Source organism: Amblyomma mixtum, chromosome 2 (genome assembly GCF_055824585.1).
Source record: "Amblyomma mixtum isolate Tamu chromosome 2, ASM5582458v1, whole genome shotgun sequence".
Lineage (NCBI taxonomy): Eukaryota > Metazoa > Arthropoda > Arachnida > Ixodida > Ixodidae > Amblyomma > Amblyomma mixtum.
The window spans coordinates 170,405,603-170,430,010 of NC_143013.1; the positions used below are offsets into that span (position 1 = coordinate 170,405,603).

The 24,408-nt window shown below is 47.1% G+C and overlaps 2 protein-coding genes across 3 annotated transcripts in view; one reads left to right on the forward strand and one right to left on the reverse strand.

The window, feature by feature from the left end:
• The window catches only part of LOC149361578 (3-alpha-hydroxysteroid sulfotransferase-like), a 167,380-nt gene that overhangs the window by 101,667 nt on the left and 41,305 nt on the right, over positions 1-24,408 (reverse strand). The window lies entirely within an intron of this gene.
• The window catches only part of LOC149361580 (cytochrome P450 2F3-like), a 63,904-nt gene that overhangs the window by 30,563 nt on the left and 8,933 nt on the right, over positions 1-24,408 (forward strand). The window contains exon 5 of the mRNA XM_089567462.1: positions 3,346-3,442. Coding sequence (XP_089423588.1) covers positions 3,346-3,442 — 97 coding nt within the window. The remainder of the gene's footprint in view (positions 1-3,345; positions 3,443-24,408) is intronic.

A 24,408-nucleotide genomic window follows, 5' to 3' on the forward strand; every position in this document is an offset into this window, starting at 1 on the left:
TCGGGATTCAATCCCCCCTGGCAGCTTAGTCTTCCGGAAAAAAAGGCAAAATATGGACCTGCTAATCTCCAATATACGCTTTAGTCCACAATAGTGTATGACAACTAATTATGTGCTGGATATTTAAACGAGGCTGTGTGTTGAACAGTAAACACGGCAGCCATTGTTTGATATTTCGCTTCTTCTTTTTCTGCTAGGACGAAGTCACGCAACTGATAAAAAAAATCCGCGCTCATCAGGGATCCCCCACCCTGGCAAGAATGTGCGCCCTTTCCTGCACTGCAAACTTTGTCTCAAGGCTGCTCCTGGGTGCAAACTATGAGCACGATCATTCTGTGTTGAGGAAGATTCAAAGTCTATTCTCCGAGGCTGATGACGTACTGGCGAACGTGTCGATGGTGGCGCTTCTCCCCGACTGGATATACCGCGTGGCAAGCAGAATTCCATTCACCGATCGTCAAAGGCTCAAGAAGTTTTTCGGCGGCATCATGGAGGTGATAAGGTACTGTTGATAATATTGCCACCTGGTGGTTTCACGTGGCGTCAGAAAGACAAAGAAGTAAGAGACGCGCGCGCTCTTGGAGTGTGCTTTTCCTTTGAGAAGAGCCGTTGACTGTGTGTCCGCTTGCCTTTTACTTTGTGTGGTGCTCGCTACTTCCGTGACAATATACATGACGTGTTGAAGGTTTGCCTAGATAAGCTTTATACTGAATCCAAGCGACTTAGAGTCACGTGCGCCCGTGGTTCGCCTACTGTGTAAAATTTCCGTGCCAAATTTAAATACGTGCGAAAGGTAGGTGGGCGGTCGAGGTTAAGAAGTTTGTGGCGATAGGATGGCCGCAACTGGCAATGGAGATGGTTAATTTTTAGAGACATGGGAGGGGCCTTTGCCCTGCAGTGGGCGTAGTCTGGCCTTTGATGATGATGTTGCAATGCATCAGCTCAGGATGCAACTGAAAAGTGCGAGGACGTCTTCGTGCTTCGTTGCTTAATCAACAGAAGTAGCATCCAAATCATTTCATTACCAAACCCTGTCTGGAAAAATTTTCGCTTTCTAGAGCGCTGGAAGAACTAATGCCAACACGAGATATGTAACACGTTTAAAAGGTAATATGCCGTTGCAGATGGAATACACGAAAGTTTTATATTTAGCTTTATGACCCACCTAATTTTTCTTTCATTTTGTCGCCGCCCACTGTCTCAAACAGCAAAAATAATGATATTCTCTGCCACCAAACACGCTTAAACGACCTTGAAGATTTGATTTAGGCTAGTTGGTTCATTGTTTTTCTTCGACAAATCAACACAACTCTATGGAACACGCACACAACAACACGGGCAAGGAGGACAGGACGGGCGCCTGTCCATAGCGCCCATCCTATCTTGCGTATCTTCATCTTATGTACGCGTTCAATAGCACTGCGTGTGCGTTTATGTGTCGATGAAAAAAAAATTAAACGACGTAGTTATTGATTGCGTGGTAAATATAAAAACGAAATACGGCTAAAAATTATCTCAAGAACGCCCTTTCCAGCCACGTAATCAGAAAAGGATATGCGCGACTGCCGACGTGACAGGGGCAGCAATAGTGACAGGGGAAGAAAATTAATCTTACTAACCACAATTGCACTGAACTGTACTTAACCCTCTTCAGACCTGATCATAAGTTCAGTCTGGTTTGGTTTGGTTTTGGGGGGTTTAACGTCCCAAAGCAACTAAGGCTATGAGAGACGCCGTAGTGGAGGGCTCCGGAAATTTCGACCACCTGGGGTTCTTTAACGTGCACGACATCGCACAGTACACGGGCCTCTAGAATTTCTCCTCCAAAGAAATTCCAGCCGCCGCGGCCGGGATCGAACCCGCGTCTTTTGGGTCAGCAGCCGAGCACTTTAGCCACTGAGCCACCGCGGCGGCATAAGTTCAGTCTGTCACCGAGCTACAAAATATACTCAACTGTGTAGGTTTCCATGAACGTATCCACAAAAATTTCAGGCCCATCTTCGACGTACCTTTCTCTATGACCTTTTCGTGGTGTGTGCTACGGAACATGACGAGCCATTATTTATTTAGTTGTTTGTACTGTTGCGACGGAAAGGAACGCGAAAAACGCGGCGTATTTTACTTGGGTGGTCAGAACATGACATTACAGTCATCCTAGAATGCATTACGGACGACTCTAGCGTCTGCTACCACCGAAGTAAAACAGTGATGAAAAGAAATGAGAACAGAGGAGAGCCTTGGCTCCGCTCTGTTCGCGTTTCTTTCCATCGCACCTGTGCATACTACAGGCCATGGTTAGGTCCACGCACGTAAGCCACATAAAAAGAAAGCAAACAACATGAAAGGCAAAAAACGACAAGAGGCGTTGCAAAGCAATGTCGATTACAATCGGTGACGTTAGCATGGTTAAATAGATACGCGGTAGGGCACATTTCTAACTAAAAGCAATGAAAAAAGTCTCCCTCTAATGTGCGAGCAACTCGGGAGAGATTTGTGTGCGGGAAGCGGAGTTAGATGGCCCAGAGCGATCGTTTTGCTACCCAGTTATTAAAAGAAATGGGCACTAAGTGAGATCAGGCAGTACTCACTGAATTTTAATCACGCAGAGGTCAGAACATGTAGATGCCTTGCTTTCAAGAGAAGGCTTTTATACCTCTTGTTAGCCACACCGGTCAGGTAACGATCGCAGTTGTGACCTTCCTGCTATCGTCCTACCGGTTACGGGATGTCACTCCTCCGTCGGACACTCGATCTTCCACGCTGTGGGCGTCCATGCTTCTGAAGATGGCAGTATTGCGCTGTCGGAGCGCGCCAGGTCAAGCAATGGGCGCCGGCGTAGGGCCTCCTGGCTAGGTGGCGTGCTAGCAACGAGGGTCCTATTGCGCGGCGATGGGATTTAGTCCAAGCGCGTCCAAAAAAATAAACCTAACACTGCTCGGTAACACCTTACACTGAAACCGCCACCCTGTCTGCAGCTACGTTACACGACGCCGGATTTTTCATCTCGCTTCATACTTGGGCGCCGAGCACCGCGCGAACCGCTGTCTACCGTAGAAGCGCGCTGTTGTCTCAGGTAGCTCCATCCTGTCTGTTACCTTGCTTTGGTTGCTCGCTGCACCACTACGGCCTGCCGCCCGCAGACTAACCACCTGATTGAACTTTGTAACCAGTTCTTAGGTGACATGCTTTCAATGTACGCTCTTGCGGACGCTTACATCTGAGACGTAGTGCCACAATTTGAGCGTACGCTTACAACGCCGCAACGCATAGCACTGCTGGTTACTCTCCATTTTTTCTCCTATACGGGCGGAGCCTTTGTCTTTCTTTCACACCGACCCTGCTTAGAGGCTCATATTTCAGAGCTCACTTCCCTTTCTGAAACCTCCAAACACTCTGAAGCGTGCCGTCTGCTCGCTCGACCTGTCAGGTCCGCCAACCAGGGGTACCAAAAATACCAATTCGACAACTCACATGGTAGTGACACTTTTAGTCTGCAATTCTATATTTGACTCCATGTGCCTTCTGCCACACCTGGCCTCTCTTTCAGGTTGCCTTCGAAATAGCACTGAACTTAGCGCGTCGTTCAGGGCACTGCTAGAGTTCTCTAGTTCCTCGAGCCCGTAAGGCCTTCGCCAGATATTTGACGGCGTGAGCGCGACACTTTCCACGTGTTGTGATTGAAGCTGCCCTACGACCCATAGGTCTTTTTGACGCCCAAAGTCTCCAGGATGGCTTCTCTTATCTCCGGGGGTGATGGGAAAGAATAAAGTGTTGTAGAGCTCCAGCTGCATTGCCATCGCGCAGTGTGAGACCAGAGCGCGAACTGTTCGAGCCCGGCTCGGCGATTTCCTGCTCTGCTCAGCTTTCTCAGTCAAGCTTCTTCTGCCCAATAAAGCTTATATCAGGGTAATTATCTGGCATAACCTGCCACTTACAGGTCCTTTCAACTCAACTTAAAGCTGAGCAGATCGCTTTTTCTACGCAGAGCAATTGCAAAATGAGCCTCAATTCAAGGCAATGTGCTCAGAAGGGCGCGAATGTCTCCATGATGAATTTATTTGTACTGTGCAGCTCAGCCGACCGAGGCCTCAAGAGTTGCGATCTATGAGAGAAGTTGCACGGTCCGTTCTTGCTCGAGAATTACTTGTGTAACGGGCAGCACGAGGAGGAAAACGCGATATCGTGTTGTTTACGGGGGTACAAAATAAATATAGTGGCTATACTGCTTACTACAAAACTCTATCCTTCTCTTAGCGCTCTCAGGTATTGTCCGGGCGTAAAAAGAAAAATATAGGTTTCTTCTTTGCTTGAAGAAGATGCGGAGGAAGTTTTCAAGGACGTCAAGAAGCGCTGGTGCCATCAATCGTTTTGGTGGCCCTAAAGACACTTACCGTGAAGCAGAAATAAAATGAAAGAAGCAGATTCTTCTACAAAACTTTTTATCAGTGTCGAGAAGCCACGTTTAGTCTTACAATCGCTGTCAAAAGGTCGCGTTCACAAGCTGTCGATAAAACTAAATTAGTATAACCATTGGACATGGCCACAGCTGTGACGCCAAAGCAATGAAAAAATTCGCGAATAAGGAAGGGAATCGAAAAGTATTGTGTAGGCAGGGTTCACGCAAACTTAGGCTGCGATCTGTAGCATGTCATGAAAAGACATTCTCTGGGGGAAGTGTTTGTCACGCATGCAGCTTTACAAAAGTATGCTGGAGCCCATGGAGTTCACAATGGCTTAATGGGAAGGACGCCTCATTTTTCACCGCGCAGTTTAGCTTTAACCTGGTGGTTGATGTGAAATGGGCGATTTTGAACTTTTCTAATTCAGACAAGTTGGGTGTTTTCTGCTTCGACTGGCCTCTTAGTACATACTGAGCGCGATTAATACAGGGGGCGATAGCCATTAATAAAGGTCTGTTTGTTTGTTAAGTCTTGTGCATAATCAAAAAAAGAGGATGATTTGAGCATTTCTGCCGCGTTTTGCCTCGTATTCCCCATGTAGACTTATTCGGACGGGCGAGGGAGTACAGGAAGGACAAGACAAGAGCTCAAGCCGTGGCTGGCGGGTAGCAACACGAAAAGCCAAAGATTTCAGTGCTTAACAGAAACCTTGAGTTACTGCGGGCTACGTCAGTACGACAAACGACGTACATACAAGGGACGAATTAATATGCTGTGTAGAAAATCTAGATGTGAAAATACCATAATACAACATTTTGGGCGAGTTGGTTACCTACATTCATTATTACAGCGCAAAGACGGCACAGAACAAGAAGGGGACACAACAGCGCTGACTGTCAACTAAGTTTTATTCGAGACCAGTAGGGTTTTTATACCACTTGGCGATCAGAACAGGAAAACAAACATACAAGAATAGCTGTAGGCACGCGCAAGGGTTATCCGGCACGTGTCAGATTTCACAGTCTAGATACTTCATCTCTTTCTGGGTCAATGCCACTGATGGTGCCCTTATGCACTCGTCCTGCAGTCTTATAATCATAGCAGTTTCTATATATGTACATTCAGAAAGACTGGATATGTATTTGTTCGTGCCTAGCCCCGGTTCTTAGCGATATTTCTTAGCGATCCCCGGTTCTTAGCGATCTCCCTTCCCGACAACATCAGGCAAGTCCTTGGCCGGGGGCCCAAGTTTGCGGTCGAGCCAAAAACTTCGAGACCGGAGCTCTTGGCTATGGTGAAACAAGATTCCCGACGCGCGGAGAAGACCGAAGCAGACCGTTGCATCTCTGAAGGTGTCGACGTTTTAGCAAAGTACAGACAGGCAGGCAGGAAGCTCCCCTTGTTCAAAACAGTTAATTGGTTGAAAGATAACTCGCTGTCTCTTCTTCCTGCTGACAAGGATGGAGGTTTTGTTGTTTTAGCCACAGATGTGTACATGTCAAAAGCAATAGACAGCGTCCTTGCTGTGTTTGACAAGCGCGATGATGTCAAAATGTCGAAAATTAAGAGTCAAGCAAAAAAGCTAACCAACAAGTTGAATTTAAACAAGTTGTCGAGTATGATTGAGAACTGCCACAAGAGCAACCTTGAATTTTTTTTTCTGCAAAGACCCATAAACCCAACTGGCCGTTTCGTGCAATAGTTTCAGAAGCAGGGACATGGCAGAAGCATGTCGCAAGATACTTACAACAGAAACTCAACGTTTTAACGATCGATGACCCTTTTAGAATAAGAAATTCTGACGAAGTAATCACCTTCCTAAAAGCATGGGATCACGATAAAAAGCTGCACGGATTTTCAGTCGACGTAAAAGACTTATATTACACAATTCCCCAGGCGGAAATCTTGTCAGCTGTGAATAAGCACATAGAAAAGCATGGTGTTATAGCCTTCCAAAACGAGTGCGGAATTTCCGCCGATGCCTTCCTAGAATTGTTATCGTTTTATCTCAGTTCGACTTTTGTAGAATGGAATAGGGATATGTACTATCAGCGTCAAATGAAATGCGAACAAAACACCTGAAAGGCGAGCACAAAAAATCAAGCATATTAGCGGTTGGAGGTGAAATACAGGCGTGGCCTATTAACATTTCAGAAGAGCGGTCTTTTCGGCTTCGATGGGGAAATCAACTGCTCATGTATTTTGCCTCCCTAGTATAATATCTGCGAATTGTGCTGTTCGCGTTTCAATTGGCTTGTTCGCGTTTCAATTGACGCTGATAGTACATTCAGAAAGACGGGATATGTATTGGTTCGTGCCTAGCCCCGGTTCTTAGCGATATGTTTTTGGCCTTGCGTGACAAAACACTGCAAGATCGTTTGGAAGGGTTCGGTGTGTGCCGCATTTTTAGATTTGTTGACGATTACCTTGTGTTAGTACAGAATGACAACCTCAGTTTTGAGCAGCAGTTCTTAAAGATTCATTCAGTGTTCACAGAGTGTCTTAAACCACTGGTTTTAACACATGAAACCCCAGTTAATGATTCTATCAGGTTCTTAGATCTCGCCCTTCATTTCACTCCGTCCCATGTGTGTTGGTCGTACGAGCCTCGAGCAAAAAAACCCATCCTGCCATATGCATCAGCTCATTCGAAACTTGTAAAAAGGGCCATTATTCATTCTGTTTTTAATAATGTTTTAAAGAAGTGTTGCCAGCATAGTATGGGACTAAGCTTTGCGAAACAAGTTGATCGCCTTACGATGGCTGGTTATCCGTCCGATGTACTAGTGTCAGTGGCAGAAAAGCAGCTAAAAAGCCTGAGACCTCGCCACACTAGCGAACCGGTTAGGCAAAGGGAAAAAAGAAAGGTTGTTGTTTTGCCTTATCTCCATCAGGTGTCGCACAACCTCCGAAAAATTGGAAGTAGGGCAGGCGTTGACGTAGTATTTTCAGCGCCGGAAAAGCTTTCCAGCTTGTGCAAAAAACTTAACTGCACGACTAACGAAACGCGCAGGTGTAAAGTTAAACACGGGGATCATTTCGTACCTTTTAAAGAAGGTGTGGTGTATTCACTGCCCATGTCCTGCGGGAAAAAAATACATCGGGCAGACTGGCCGCTGTCTCAACAAAAGGCTAAAAGAGCACAGTGACAATGTCGCACGTGTGGCTACCACAGGCCACGTAGCCAAACATTGCAGGGACTGCAGCGCAGAAGATGACAGCGACGATAAATGTAAACCGATGTACAGGCATTGCAGTGTCATAGGGAAACACCGAGACACATTAACAAGAGAAATAATAGAAGCTGCTATGATTATAAGACTGCAGGACGAGTGCATAAGCGCACCATCAGTGGCATTGTCCCAGAAAGAGATGAAGTATCTAGATTGTGAAATCTGACACGTGCCGGATAACCGCCGTTACTGTACCCTTGCGCGTGCCTACAGCTATTCTTGTATGTTTGTTTTCCTGTTCTGATCGCCAGGTGGCATAAAAACCCTACTGGTCTCGAATAAAACTTAGTTGACAGTCAGCGCTGTTGTGTCCCCTTGTTCTGTGCCGTCTTTGCGCTGTAATAATGAATGAAAGTGAAAATACTATTTCTTATTCGGTTAACGGCAAAAAGGTGCGCTCTGGAAGATCATACCAGACCTGAATACAGATGTTCCGTGCCACTCGAAGCGCCTTCATGTTGTTTAGAGAAACTTGTTGAGAAAACCGGCAGAACATAACAATGGTCCTTCCACACTAGCTTTCTGAAGGAGAATCGCTGAGTGGCAGTCCAGTGCCATTGTTACACTGCCATGTATATCAATAAGTGGGATGCTACAGAAACTTGCTGTTTCGGCATCTTAAACTCAGGTGACCAAGATAGGCTTCAGTTTAACCTCCGTTCCCATAAATTTCTGAAAGTACATAGGAAGCACGCGTCCATCAGGCGGCAATTGATTTCGATCGACGTCTTTTGCTCGGAAAGTCATACGACTTGTTAGAGAGAAAGCATGGAAGAAGTGTTCTTGACAGCGCAAATGAACAAAAGGCGTAAAGAAGACCTCACTCCAACGACCGAGGCTCCTCTCCCGCCCCTTGATCGGAGTGACAATTTGAGAAGTGAAGGCAGTTCAGGCGCCCTGTGAGGAAGAATGCGGCATACTGCTTGCCGAAGTCGCTACAGGGTTGGATAGCGCGAACGGAATCCTATGACATGGAGATGGGTTCCCCGCCGCGGTGGCCACATTTCCGTTGGGGCGAAATTTGAAACAGTTGTATTTTTGTGCCACTCCAGCTCCCGTTAATGAAACCCGGATGGTAGCAATTAATCTGGTGCCCTCCCCTACGATGACATCTAAAATTCATGGGCAGCACTGGGATATTAACTGCACATGCAATTTCGTATAGGCTCTTACGAATGGTGTCATTATAAGAGGCTCACTGATATTGCGACGGGGAATGGCCTGTCTGTTTCGACACTTCCTTCAGTTGTTACGTTAAACATGATCTGGTATAGCTTGTCTCCGGGCTGTCTTTCTATCCCCATTTCCTTCTGCACGCAGAGTAGCGAGTCAACGACTTTGTCGCGCCAGCTAATATGCATGGTTTGTAATAGTATGCATGGTTGTAACAATGCATGGTTTGTAATAAATCTCCCAACTTTGTTGACGGGGGAGTTTGCGAGCGCTGCTTAGTTAACTATGCAATGCCCACCAATGCTCCCATCGGTATTCTGGTGCTGATGTCACAGCACCTACTTGCATGCGATAACATAGACAACGTTATATTGCGGAAGAATGAGGTAGCGCAATGATTGCACCTGCAAAAGCCGACATTGAACCGTTTGATAAGAACCATGCGGTTAATATTGCTTGCTTTCAAATGCATTGAGTGCATTTAACGGGGTACAGTCGTTGGCAGTCTTGCTGAGTATTAAAATGTCCTGCAAAGGCACACTGAAGACGAATTTCAGTTCTGGCTGAGTCACTGCAGCAGCATTCAGTAGCTCGATATATATAATCAGTTTGGCCGAGTCATCCGCGTATACGTTTTGGTTGTGGCGGGGTAGAGGTCTGGGGAAGAAAACTTGCCCTCAATCTTAATCTTGTATCGATGTTAGCATCTCTTATTCGCGCTCTTCGTTAGGACAGCGGGATCAAGGCTACAACAAGCATGGAACAGGCAGACGGGACATCAACCATCCCAAGGCTTTAACGAACGAAGAACAAATGTTCATCGTTCGTTGAAGATTTAGTACCGCTGTTGTAATCGGAGTTACCAAATCGGCAGCTACTCATTCCATATCTCCCTTGAGTGCTTCCTCTATACGGAGTATGAATTACCCAGGAATTGGAATCCATGGTAGAGAAAGGGCAGGCATGTCGTTTTTTGGCACACAAAAAATGAACAAGAGAGGAGAAGCCTCAGGATGCTTGCTACTGTTTCGAGAGGACTTGTCTTCTTCTAAGTTTAGAAGACAGTGAAAGGTTGTAGTGGTCATTGGTGCCATTAAAGTGGCTCCCAACGTTAAAGTAACCCTCAAAACTATTCACTTAAGGCTGGGTCTGAAAAAGAGAAAAGTAAATGATTGCGCATAGATGAAAAAGGTGCACTGGAGTAAGAAGTGCATCCAAAGTATAAGAGAGCCACGATCTAAAATTTCACGTGACCACCGAACCATCCTGGGCGTTTCCGGTTTGGAGGCATGATGCCTTTCAAATCTGAACGTTTCGATCTGAAAGGCCCTCTCGTCGAGAGGGCCTTTGCGCTTTTGTCTCGTTTATTGGTGACATCCGGAAAAATATCGGGGCTCCAGCTGGAACGGAAGAGCCGGGTTGTTGACGTCGTTATAAGCCGGCCCTGGCACAGGGCACCTGTAGGTGCTGCATGCCACTAAAGCAACAGATCATATGACACCCGGATGTGTATAAGAACGAGAACGCGCGTGCGTGACTGCGGTAAAAAAAAAAAAATCTCGCTGGAAAGGAAATCCGCTGACAAAGTCCTTCCGGATATCAATGCTCGCTGAGTAATAGAGGAACTTTTGCGTGGGCGGAAAAGTACCTTCAGAAGAATGACAACGCGATGTGAAGCAGAGAAATCGAGAAAGAACAGCGCTGAAATGAACTGCTCCGCCTGTTGTCACATGCATGAATATTCACTTACAATAGTCTTGCAGAGTGCGCTCATAGCGCGTCTTTTATCCGACACAGAACGAAAGGAAACACCTTGACAACACGATGGAAATATACGTTAGCTTAAAATTCACCAGGGCATTTATCCACAACTTCAGCGGTTTGGAGGCTTGAGCCCCGATGCTCTAATATGCGAACAGGCTGTTCGCTCTCTGACCTAATGATGTCGGGTCCCCACATACAATTGGCAATATAATTAAGAGGGCCTGATAGTAGCTAGCGCTATAAAGAGTTCAAATTCGAAAGGTGCGTTAAATGTAGCTTTAATGCTCATGACATCCAGTCACTTGTGAACTGAACCCCGTCATCGCAAAGCATACGAGGAAGTGCCGGTGCTGCACGGAATGCTGGTTTGGCACGTTATGTTCTTACCATCACCACCGGGAGACAGATCTCTCTTACCCAAAACTCTTGCCAAACCATGTGTCAATTCAAGAAATAGAGTTGTACAGGAAGATCCACTGCGAAGTCCCATGCTGCTGGGAATTAAGGAGAAAGTGTGCGTGTATAGAGCTCACAATATCAGTAAAGAGCACATGCCCAAGTAACCTGCAACCAACGCTGCTATGCCAGATAGGCCGGTAGTTTAAAACACTACTTCGCGGTGCTGCCTTATGTAAAAGGACAACATTGGTAAGCTGGAGAGGAGGAATAACCGCGAACTTGGACGAGACTTTTGAACGAAAAGAAGAGAGGACGAGCGGTACCGCTCGTCCTTTCTTCTTGTCGTTCTACAGTCTCGTCCAAGTTCGCGGTTATTCCTCCTCTCCAACATGTCAGACCAACTGGCCCAAAGCTTCCCCTTCTTGAACATTAGCAAGTTTTCAGTTATGTGCTAAGGAAATTACTCGTAAAGATTTCGTGAAGGAAGATAAGGCACAGATATTTGACACTTCACGGGGGCATAAAGAAAGCAGAACAAGTGATAAACTATTATGCCCAGTTGTTTCAGACGCGTTCAGTGTTTTGAGAGAGACCTCTTTGCCTCACTGGTCAATTATGATATTATTCATGGGCTCACCGACCACTGCAGCGAATTATACCCCAATGTTATGCGGGTTAATACGTGCAGTGTACACAGAACTGAAGAATGAGCTACAGCACTCTACTTTTTTGATGTCATTATGTAAGGAAGAACAGCCGCTGAGAAGGGCTGGTGCTGATGTTACGTCTTTACTGTTAATTTTAAAGAATTGCCAATTGTCAAAGTTCTCTCGGTATTTTCTGTGCACGTGATGGAACGCGTCAAAGAATGTATCTTTAACTGTTTTAAATGCAGTTTTCACCTCTTCAGTCTTTTCCTTGAGTTTATCTTATAAGCAGCCTAAACGTGCGCTCTGTGTCTGGCCTTGTGATTCACGTCCGGCGAACACCGCGGCTCACGTTTGCTCCGCCGCTCAGCCACAACCCATGACGGTAGATATCTTTCGCCTATCTCGAGCATCTTGGCTTTAAAAATTTTCCACTACTCTTCTGTGTTCACAAATTGGTTGGTTGGTTTATGGGGTTTAACGTCCCAAAGCGACTAAGGCTATGAGAGACGCCGTAGTGGAGGGCTCCGGAAATTTCGACCACCTGGGGTTCTTTAACGTGCACTGACATCGCACAGTACACGGGCCTGGAATTTCTCTTCCAAAGAAATTCAACCGTCGCGGCCGGGATCGAACCCGCGTCTTTCGGGACAGCAGCCGATCACCATAGCGACTGAGCCCCACCGTGGCGGGTATTCACAAATTCAGCCTGTATCTCCAATACATCGAAGTAGGAATACAGAGCTAAGGAGAGATCATTTTCACATGTTTTCTGATAGGTATAGATACGGCGCGTACTGCCGCTGACAGCCTTCACATACTGCAGAGTCATACCGAAGAATACAGCTTGCTGGACACTTCTGCCCGGTAGCACTATTGTAAACCGCGCCGACTCAAGCGTGTTCGTGGAAAGCAAATCTAAAACATTCGCGAACATGTTTAATCGAGTGAGGAAGAACTTAGCTCTCACTATCGCAAGTGCGCCCACTACAGATCAACGATTTCATGGGGAGAGTTCAGGGTTTTTGCCGTGGCGATGATGCAAAAGCGCGCGCATAAAATTGAGCGTACTTCGCGGCAGAAGCTTCCGGTCTGAAAATGGTTGTTTAATGTCAGTAGAATTTTTTTAGACCTGTGTCAATATGTGCAGTTGAAATTCTTTTGAAAATTAGTGCCAATAATACTGAAGAAGTGCAGTTCAGTGAAAAATTGTCCACCATGTTAGTGTTGAAAGTTGTGTCGTGTTGTATGCAGTATCTGTCAGCTGTTTTCTTTATGCATCGAAAAGGAACAAAAAATTTATGTGTTGACTTCCATAGCACTTTTGATGGTAAGCCATTGGATACCTTCTGTGCTGAATGAAACGTGTCAATTAAGCGAATAAAGTAGACAGCACTAAGAAGTTTACTTCCTTAAAAGAGGGCACGTGAAACTATACTTCTCACACAAAAAGCGAACGCTGTTCTTTATTTTTGAAAACGCACAGTTTTTGAAACATCCCCCACGGCTGCACTAAAAAATGTAAAGCAAACCAGATAATATCCACGTCGCCTGAAGCAACAATATGCTTGAAGGCAAATGAACGTTAAAACAAACAATCGAACTTTGGAAAACTGATCTGTGCTCTCATTGCAGCTTGCGAAATCGCACTGACGCTTTTTCTGCCCCACCACTACCGACTAACCGCGCAGCACCCTAGCAACGTAGTGGAGATCACAGAGAAGAACGCGTGGTATATGCAAGACATGGGAATGATGAGCAAATTAAAAGCACATGCCATTGCAGGTGTTCTAGCTAGGATAGCCGTTATGTTGGAAGCCTATTAGCAACGCGTGTTGCAACAGTTTGGAAGGCAATAAACAGGGGTTATTATGTTAACAACGCCTTTTCTAACTGCTCTATCTAAACAAAAAACAACAGAGAATGTTTACTACGTTCCACTCGGAGCAAAAGCACGGATTTGTGCTACGTAGAAGACTGCAGCGAGCAAGCAGTGCCGCGGGACGGAGCAGCTAGATGTTGATGAAGACGACAGTCTCCATTGCACAGCGCGAGGGTGTGGTGCAGTTTAACACGAGGCGTATTGGCTGCGGCGATAGCCTAGTGGTCGCGCTTTAAAAAAAAATAGCCTAGTGGTCTCGCTTAGCGGCCCTTAAAGGAGATCTGTTCGCGCATCCGCGGGTCCGACTCCCGGTTATAGAAATTGATTCAATTTCTTTTTCTCTTTTTCAAGGTTTGATCTCACCTGAAGGTCAAAATTACACGGTCCGTGATTGAAGCCCGAGGCCCCGTAGTGAAGCTTTGGCTTCAAAACACTGTTATCTTCCTTAGAAAGATAAATAAACGGCATGCCACACAGCATTCTTGCTGGACTATCCAACCTATTTCTCACTCTTGCTTACACCTGATGGCCCTGAAAAATCTTTCAGTGTCCTGAGTGCGGTTTGTTAGCGATAACAAAACGTTATATCAGTTTGCTTGGGACTCAGGCCATGCCTTCAAAACTAGCAGTGTCGCTACGGCTGACACATACCATGTTAAGCTCTAACAGGATGAAGGTGCTCTGCTAAGCAAGCATTAATACATGATTTTGAGCAGCCCGATTGCATGACACTATTAGTTAATTAAATCTTGACTTTGGTGCGCGCCGCCCGCGGACTACGCTTGCCAGAAGGCTGAAGCACACGTGCATGCCAAGCTTCGAGCAAATAAGGTACTAGCACAGAATGAAACAATCTGCTTTATTACTTAGGAGGCGAACACCTGCCGCACATTCATTCAATCAATCAATCAATCAATCAATCAATCAATCAATCAAACGTTTTTATTTTCATCACAAATTGATGATGGTTGGTTCAGGCAAAAAAGTGGAAACAACTTCCACTTGAAACAGCCTGAACCCCCCGTATACATGACTTGCAGCACGGGGGGACACGTGTACAAAACAAAACAAAAAAAGAACACGAATAAGATTTCCGTGTGAAATAAAGCGCAAAACATTTGGCACTTAAGCTGTACATTCTAGTAATTCAAAAAACATGTCAAGCAAAGCGGTCACTAGATCTCAAATATACAAAAAAAAGTGCGTCAAGTGATCAAAATGCTGTCTCAGGCACAAACAAGATAAATAACATTACAATCGTACACATATGTCCCGGATGTCTCTCTGATTGCAAGTGTCAATACAGAGGTTGTTCAAGATAAGCTTATTTAGCAGGGTTGGAACGTTATGGTGGAGCATTTGATGACCATATGTAGTGCGTGAAAAGGGGATCCACCAAAATTCAGGATTTCGAAAAGTATATGCTGGATCATTTGGTTTTAGCGCGCACATGTCTAGAAAGCTGTCGTGGATATGGTGAAGGGATTTTTTATACCTTGTGGCAAATAATATTCGTAGAGCTTTGAAATTTTGATGATATTGAGGCGGGTAAACAACTCATCCGTGTGAGCTCGGTATTCAGCGTTTGCAATAAAACGAATTGCTTTCTTTTGCACACGAAAAAGCTTTTGGATATTTGTTTCTGTGGTACTGCCCCAGACCAAAAAACAGTAACTGAGATAGGGCAAAAACAGTGCATTGTACACTATGAGTTTGATTGACACTGGTAAACAGGAGCGATATTTTGCAAGAACACCCGTGCATTTTGAAAGTTTAGATACAACATTGTCAGTCTGAGCATTCCAACTCAAATTTTGGTAATAACCTGCTTGTTTCTTTCTCTCGTAGAGTAAGGATCAACGAGCTTGAAGTCGACATAGCGTCGTGCTGTCATCAGTGCTTTATTGGAGCATACCTCAATGAGACATCACGACGTGAGACCGAACACAACAGTCACATCACTTGTGAGTATCTAAGAAGTCACTGCGTCAGTGTTCTACGATATTAGGATAAAGCAGCCTAAACTCTTAAATTTGGAATTATAGGCAGATGTTGCTCCAGTCGAATTTCGCGCAATGAATTTAAATGAAATCATTTCGCCTAGTGTCCTTGTGGAGCAAAAATTTCCCTCTAATATTTATTGGTCCAAGATGTCATGATATAACCGGGACAACTCACCAACTGTTCTGAAGTTTTGGCAGGCTCTGTGGCTAGCGCGAAAGGTTTGGCTTTTCAGCATTGTTCATCCGACAGCGAATAGGTTCGCTATGTGCTCATTGTCACGAAAAGTTGGATAAGCACAAAGGGAAATGAGAAATACACTACTGAGCTGAGTATAGTCTAAGTCGCCGTAGGTACCAAAACGACGGCGGGCATGATCGCGATGTGAAACATTTTTATTCACGCTTACCCAGATTCGAGTTGTCTGCGGCGGTTCCCAGTAACTTGCGGGTAAGGGGAGCCTCATGTTATCATGATCGGTGAGGAGATAAAAGCGCCGGGGAGCCTTCATCAGGAAAATGTAGGGAATTGCAGTGAGCTGGCTACAAGACGAAAAATGCAAGAACAAACGATAGTGCCGGTAATGCACGCACAAGAGCATCATAACCAAGCTTTGTGAAGTGTCTTGTAACCAGTACAGCGCGATTCGGTGTGTCATAGACAACCAGCTGTCGCCCTTCCCTTCTGGATTAATAAAAAAAACAATCGAAAATGAGTGGTCTGAATGGACTGCAGATTTGTTCGCCCGCATCCGTTAACAACTGCCTTTCGCCTTAATAGAATTGATTCAGTTGGTGTCACATCCATTGTTGCTTGCAAAGCCACTACCCAAACTATTTTTAGTTAATTCTTGTAGTGAACAAGCTTTCCTACAGTTCAGCAGTATTCGCCTACCGCCATGAAAAACGGCTTCCGCAAGTGAGGAGCCGCTCTCGAGGCCTGATACGGTGGTGAGAAGTGCTTTGCTGCGGCCCACCACAAGGCAAGCACAGGGGCACCCCGTTGTGTGGAGTAGCCTTGCGCGTAAGTAGCAGGGGTACTGTGTGCAGTGTGACTGCTTAAACAGTGCTTAAGCAGTTCGGTTCGGTTCGATATAGCAGTTGTCAGAGCTATACGTCGCTCTCACGAACACCACAGGCTGCTCTCTAATGAATAGCTGTGGCAGCACAGGAAGAGACTTTGAATAGAGACCTGTTAATTTAGCAATGGCTTATAAAACGATTATTCGACTCCTATAGGTTCAGTTGGTCCAGTTCTACCGCAGGAACAAAGCTGCGGGCCCTGAAGCTCACCGAAGTGGAAGGCATTGAAAAAAAAAATCACAGGAACACGTGATTACATTATGTTTGCAATGGGAAAGCATTAGAAGCTGCTGATGCATTTATGTCCGGTTTAATGCCATCCACTCTTTCATGGTTTTGTTTGCGGACCCCTGTACGCGTGACAACCAGGCACCTCTTCTAGTCATCTAGCTGGTGATTAGGCGTTTCCCCTAAGGTGTCAAAAGATTGTTACATGGACGCAATGAAGATGCATCAAACCGTATAGTTGTCACTTCTGATCTGGTGGCGTCACTTATGGTGCTTGCAATAACGCAACCTACCACGAATTTTTATGCGAAGCATACTACTTTAGCTACCACTTCAGCCCTTCATCGTGGTTATGCGCCTCCAAATCACGTGATACATGACCTCACACCACGTGACACGATGGCGTCACGACAGTAGAGAAACGGGGGCCCACCTCGCGCCGTCGCTGTGGCTGTGCGCCTCCAAAAAACGTGATACATGACGTCACACCACGTGACACGATGACGTCACGACAGTGGAGCAACGGGGGCCCACCTCGCGCCGTCGCTGTGGTTGTGCGCCTCCAAATCACGTGATACATGACGTCACACCACGTGACACGATGACGTCACGGCAGTGGAGAAACGGGGGCCCACCTCGCGCCGTCGCTGTGGTCGTGCGCCTCCAAATCACGTGATACATGACGTCACACCACGTGACACGATGACGTCACGACAGTGGAGAAACGGGGGCCCACCTCGCGCCGTCGCTGTGGTTGTGCGCCTCCAAATTACGCGACACGATGATGCTTCGCATTCTCCAGGCTTAACCAAGTTAAGCCTCAGCCATTTTTTCGCTAATGGCTCTTTTCATGCTATCGCATTGGTAATGTCTACTTCCGTCTCAGTGAAAGGCCGAAATCGGGTTCCTCCCGTCGACGATGTGTAGTCGGGGCAGCTTATAAACGAGCTGCTTCAGAGGAAGAGATCTAAATGTGGTTTGGAACTAAAATAACGATAAAGAGTCTTTACGAGCTCCAACTATACGAAGCATATAAATTGGTGAGCCGTCATATCTGAAATGGCGGTGTGACACTGGAGTGATGCACAGTACACGAATACGCTGATTCCATCGTCATCAACACTGGTACCAAGAGCAGATGCACCAGCTCAGTCACGTGCGCTGCAGAACGAAGGCATCTCCCAGTTATCTCTAACCAGCCTTCTCGCGCCCAGCCCTATTTCAGAAAAAGGTTGGATCTCCTTCCTTCCGCATGAGTCTCTGCCATCTTCTGCAGCGACTTTTATGCGAAGCATATTGCTAGAGCTACCACTCACGCCGTCGCCGTGGGACCCCTAGCCGTGACACCACGTGACACCGTGACGTCACACCACGTGACACCGTGACGTTACACCACATGACACCGTGACGTCACACCACGTGACATCGGATGAGAGAGCCGGCCTCCACCTCGCGCCGTCGCCGTGGGACCCCTAGCCGTCACACCCGCGCATTTCGAACGCGCGTTCACACTCGGTGTAGGTGAAACGCTCGGGGAAGAGGAAGAGGACGGAGCTGTGCTGACGTGTCTCGCATGGGCTCCCGCCTCGAAGCCACTTTTCGGCAGAAAGAGTCAGCCTTCGGGCTCGAATATTTTGGACGACATCCGGGCCATTGTCCAGTGCCTGCTGAAGCCGGATTTTACCAATCTACGGACACCTAGGCATATTGCCGGCTGACTACCGGCCTAGCCATCGAGCTCGACCTAGCTCGTCACCTCTCCGCCGGGAACTGAGCTCCCAGGGACCTGCAAAGATGGAGTACGCCGTGGAAGGCGAGAAGATATCAGCGTCGGAGCTCGAGGACGGAAAATGGGAAACCATTCTTCGGTACCGCGACCGACAACGAGGCCTGAAGAATAAAGGGCCCGCATCAACCGACGACCAGCCTGCGCAGGGGCACGGCCAAGGCAAGTCTAATTCCAATTTTCCATCGCGAAAGAACGGGAAAAAGCTACTTGCACTCAGCAAGAAAGCACTTCTCCCGCGCTTACCAACCGATGATTACAAAATCGTCTGCCGACCACAAGGTTGGAATCTGAGGGACTTTGCGCCCGGAGTACTACTCTTCTGCGCCTGCGAGGTGTCCAGGCTGCCGTATGATACGGTGAAGAATGAAGACATTATCAGAGTCAATACGGCCAACAACACCTTCACGCTATGCACGCCCGATCGTCAACGGGCGACTGCATACGCCAAGATTGAAAAACTGAACCTCCAAGGTCAAACCTACAACGTTACGTCGTACGTGGCGGCGCCCGAAGACTCGGTAAAAGGGGTCATTTACAACGCCTACGCGGGAGACTCGCCCGAAGCGGTTCGCCAAGGCTTCGGAAACAGAAACGAAGGAATAGAAGTTGTGGATGCCCGAAGGATCGGACAGTCCAGAACAATACAAATCACCTTTTTTGGAAAGAAGCTACCCAGCCAAGTAATCTATCAGTGCGGCGTCTTTCGGGTCCACCCCTTCAGGGAGCAACATGAAGTATGCTACAACTGCAGGAGGGTAGGACACCGGGCCGACGTCTGCTACAAACCTACAACGAACCTTTGCCGCCGCTGCGGAGAAAATCACTCGCCTCCACCTGAGGGAGAACAGCCAACCTGCCAACCCGTCTGCATCGTCTGCAACGGGGGCCACAACACAGGCAGCCGGAACTGCAAATTCCGGCTGATCAACAGGAACAAACAAGGAACGCCCCATGGCAACCAGGCACCCAAGCAAGGGGACAACGACTCATCACTACACGGACACCAGTCTAGGCCCAGGAAGAAGGAACAGGGTGCTACCGGAAAAGGAGGCAGCCACAGCCGGAACAACTCCAGCTCCTTCCCGCCCCTGGGGAACCCAGCAGGGAACGACAAGCGAAGATCGAGCCGCGGACGCAGCGATAGCCGCTCCAACAAAAAGGTGAGCTGGCCAGCAGAGGCCTCCCAATCTATTGACGCTCGAGAGAAGGAGTTTCAGATACAACTACAATCCCGAGACAGAGAAATTGCCAGCCTTAAAAAAGAGTTGGCTGACATTAAACGCCTGTTACAAGCGCATCAGGTACAGAATGCCACTGCGGCTAGAACGCCACCCACCGCGTCCCAGGGTTCGACCAATATTGCGATGGAAACAGACGCCATTTGCCACACTCCCTCCACCGCGTCCCAGTCTTCGGCCCATAACGCGACGGACACAGACGCCAGAATAGCAACTAAAAGACCGCTTCCTACAAAAGAAGGCGAGGAATCCAAACGAAAGGCCGAGGCTTCGGAAGCCGACACCCCGCAGCCATCGAAAGCGCCTACCAAACTCAGGGCAGACATCAATACTCTGTCAGAGAGAACTAGCGCTATATCAACAGAACAAGCAACCTTCCAAGGCCTCGTTACTACCAAATTTGCTGAGATAGATATTCGCTTTGCAACACTAGAGGGACAGGTATCCCAAATAGCCACGTGTATGCAGCAAATAATGGATAGGCTTACAACTATCGAGGCCCGCCTACCCCCCATCTTGGATCTGTCCACGACGCCACAACCATCTATAACCCAACATGGCACCACGCCAAAAATTTGAAATTTGGCAATGGAACTGCAGAGGCTTCCGCCGCAAGCGGGCCCACTTGCAGCTCCACATCCAACAAGCACCGTCTGTTACAACCCCAGACGTGATTGCATTGCAAGAAGCTAGCGGCAGGGCTACACTGCCAGGCTATAAAGCATATCTGCCACCTCATTATGATACTAGTAACGCAGCCGGCTCCTTCACAGCCACTCTGGTGCATAGAAATATCACCGCAATTCAACATTTTATAAATGATTCGGAAGAAGATTACACCCTACTTGAAATAGTACCAAGGCAAAAAGGAGACTCAAATCTCTTCATCCTTAATGTATACAACCCGCCCAGAAACAAAGGCAATGGACTCCCACACTTGTTGATAAACACAGTAAAGCTGGCTGCTAGGGCTCAACTAATAATTGTGGGAGACTTCAACGCTCAACACCCAGCATGGGGATATACCAAAGCAACTCCTAAAGGGAACCTGCTCTGGCAAATCATACAGTCACTAGGGCTCACAACGCTAAACAACCCGAGCGACCACACACGCATGGGTAACAGTGTATGTGTCGACACATCTCCAGACTTATCCCTCTCTAAAAACGTCAAGGACGCAAAGTGGGTCAACACCGGGCAAAACCTTGGTAGTGATCACTTCATCCTTAGCATCACCTTCCCCACGACAAAACTTAAAAACAAAGCAAAAGAAATACGAACCACGGATTGGGACAAGTTCAGGCAACTTCGCGACAAAACAGCTCCAAAGGAGATCTCTAACCTTAGCGACTGGGTTATCTCCCTGAATGAGGATGTCAGCTCCACTAGCGTTGTGGTGCCAGTTGAGAAGGAGGAGCAGATTGCAGACTCAAAACTGTTACACCTGTGGCAGGCACAAAAAGGCCTCCAAAAACGTTGGAAGAAGCAAAAACACAACAAGCGACTACGCAAAAAGATCGCTGAAATCGAGAGGCGAATCGAGGAACATACACTTACTCTCCAAACACAACAATGGAACCAAATATGTGAAAGCGTCAATGGACAGCTCGGAAATAAGAAGACATCGCATCTTCTAAGACACCTGCTCGACCCAGAACAAACACGTCCCGTGCAACAAAGTCAACTGTACAGACTCATACATAAATATGAGGGTACAACTGAAGACCTAATCAAAGAGCTAGCAGAACGTTATCTAAACACGGATGATGGTACCACACAACCAGACTACCGGGGGACTCCTAATCCAAATTTAGACGCAGACATCACAGACGCAGAGGTCTGGTACGCAATTGGAAAACTGCGGACAACATCTGCGGCAGGACCAGACAAAGTAACAAATAAGACTCTCAGGAACTTAGACGCAACGTCGATCGCGGCGGTTACAGACCTTATGAACAAATACTGGCATGCAGGCAACATACCACCAGAGTGGAAACACGCGAAAATCACTTTTATTCCTAAAGCGGGTAAGAAACTCAGCACTGAGAATCTACGCCCAATTTCATTAACATCATGCCTAGGCAAACTCATGGAACATGTCATCCTCAATAGGCTCCAAAACTATGCGGAGGACATGAAACTCCTACCTGAAACAATGTTAGGATTCAGGGCCCAACTATCTACCCAGGACATACTCTTGCAGCTTAACAAGGACATAATTGAAGCTGACGAGGGAACAGGAACGAAAGCAATATTGGGTTTAGACCTTGTTAAAGCTTTCGACAACGTCACCCACAAAGCCATTTTGACAAACTTGTCAGAAATCAACCCCGGAGAAAGGACGTACAACTACATCCGATCCTTCCTCACTAACAGAACAGCAGTGATAACGGTCGGAACAATAGAGTCCGCCCCAATCACACTAGGAAGTAAAGGAACGCCACAGGGCTCCGTCCTGTCCCCTTTCCTTTTTAACCTCTCCCTCATCAAAATTCCCCCCAAACTGGCACAAATACCAGACCTACATCACACGTTCTATGCAGATGACATCACACTTTGGGTAACCAAAGGATGCGAAGGCTACATAGAAGACGCACTCCAAGCAGCAGTGGACATCATTGAGGCATGCGCATGGGAATCCGGCCTCACTTGTTCTGAGCAAAAATCTGAACTTTTAGTGATCCGTCGTAAACAAAGAGGTAGGCGTACCACGACAACCCCCCCGCAAATAAACGTCTATGTTAATGGACGATCTGTCAAAGAGGTACAGACCATGAGAATACTGGGGTTGTATTTACAAAAAAATGGAAAGAATACTGACACACTCACTAAGCTAAAACGCACGGTAGAAGCGACGGCGCGATTAATCCGCCGCATAGCTAACCGCAGACAAGGGGTGAGGGAAAGAGATTTATGCCGACTAGTGCAGGCCTTTGCGCTAAGCAGGATACTCTATGCGACCCCTTATCTCAAATTTTCGAAAGCAGAAAAGGACAAATTGGATAGTATGATACGGCAGGCCTATAAGGCTGCGTTAGGACTCCCACTAAATGCCTCAACTGAAAGGCTTATGAGGTTAGGAATACATAACACCTACAATGAACTGAAAGAAGCCCATTTAATGGCTCAAACAGCGCGATTAGCCAATTCCAGAACTGGCAGGAGTATTCTTACCAGGCTCGGAATTAACTTTCAACCTACGAATAACGATGCTAAAGTAGACTTACCCCGCGACTATAGGACGGCCCTACTAATCAAACCACTCCCCAAAAACATGCACCCCTTACACCATGAGGGTAGAAGACAAGCAAGAGCCAAAGCCTTACATAACAAATACAGACAGTGCGCTGGAACACTTTATGTAGATGCAGCAGAATACAAAAATACCAATGCCTTTGCAATTGTGGTTGTGAACGAGAATGGTGACCACATCGTCTCGGCGACAATCAAAACGAAATCCTCTGAAACGGCAGAAGAGGCGGCTATAGCCCTCGCCCTAGCGCATACCCAAGGAAGCATCATCTTCAGCGATTCCAAAATGGGTATCAATAATTTCGCTAAAGGGCGAATTACAAACACCTCCCTTAGAATCCTTAACGCAACCAAATTCTCACCAAATTATTCCGAATTGATATGGGTCCCAGCCCATTCGGGGAATCCGGGGAACGAGGCAGCCCACAATAAAGCCCGAGGTTTCGTCGACCGGGCAGTGGATGAGTCTGGCTCCCTGAATTTCACGAAGGACTCCATGATCACATATCATGATCTCACCAATCATTTTAAACTAGAGAGGAGAATTTTCCCCCCTCCAGACAAAAGACTTAGTAAAGAACAAGAGGTTACGTGGCGTCGTCTACAGACGAGATCGATACGCACCCCATCACTCCTCGCGCGCATTTATCCAGATCTTTACAACCCAAACTGCAAACACTGTGGCCAACGTGCTACCTACGATCACATCCTGTGGGACTGCAAAATAGAGCCACCTCCGGGTGATCTAGTTACAGCTCCTTCTCTCGAGCGGTGGGAGACCGTGCTGGCTAGCTCTGACCCCAGAACGCAAGTTTTGGCGGTGGAGTGGGCTGACAAAGTCGTCGAGGGCTATGTACTCTCGGCCACTTAACGCGACCTCTTGCCAAGCTCTTCCCGGCGAATAAAATGTTTTACAATCAGGTGAAACGCTCGCTACACCGGGCAGGCAGACGCGGCTTCCGTGGCAATCCAGGCGCTCACCCAACGCGCGTCTCGGGGTTAGTCGGCGTTCCGCTGCAGCCATGCCGTTGTCGTCCCCCACGACGAAGGCTTCTAGTGGTTGTATTAAAATGACCAAGTATTCAACCAAGGAAAGCCATGTATTACCAAGCCTAGCCACTAATTTGCTTCGCATTCCCCAGGCTTAGCCAAGCTGAGCCTCAGCAATTTTTTTTCTCTAGATATCCACTCCGCTATTACAAGAAACCAGCGACTACCTGTTCTCCGCATTATTGGCCACTTCCTATTCTTTCAGTTCCTATTAGATGTAATCAGCTGGAGTTTATTCCTAATGATGTGCTGTGTTTAATGTACAGTCCC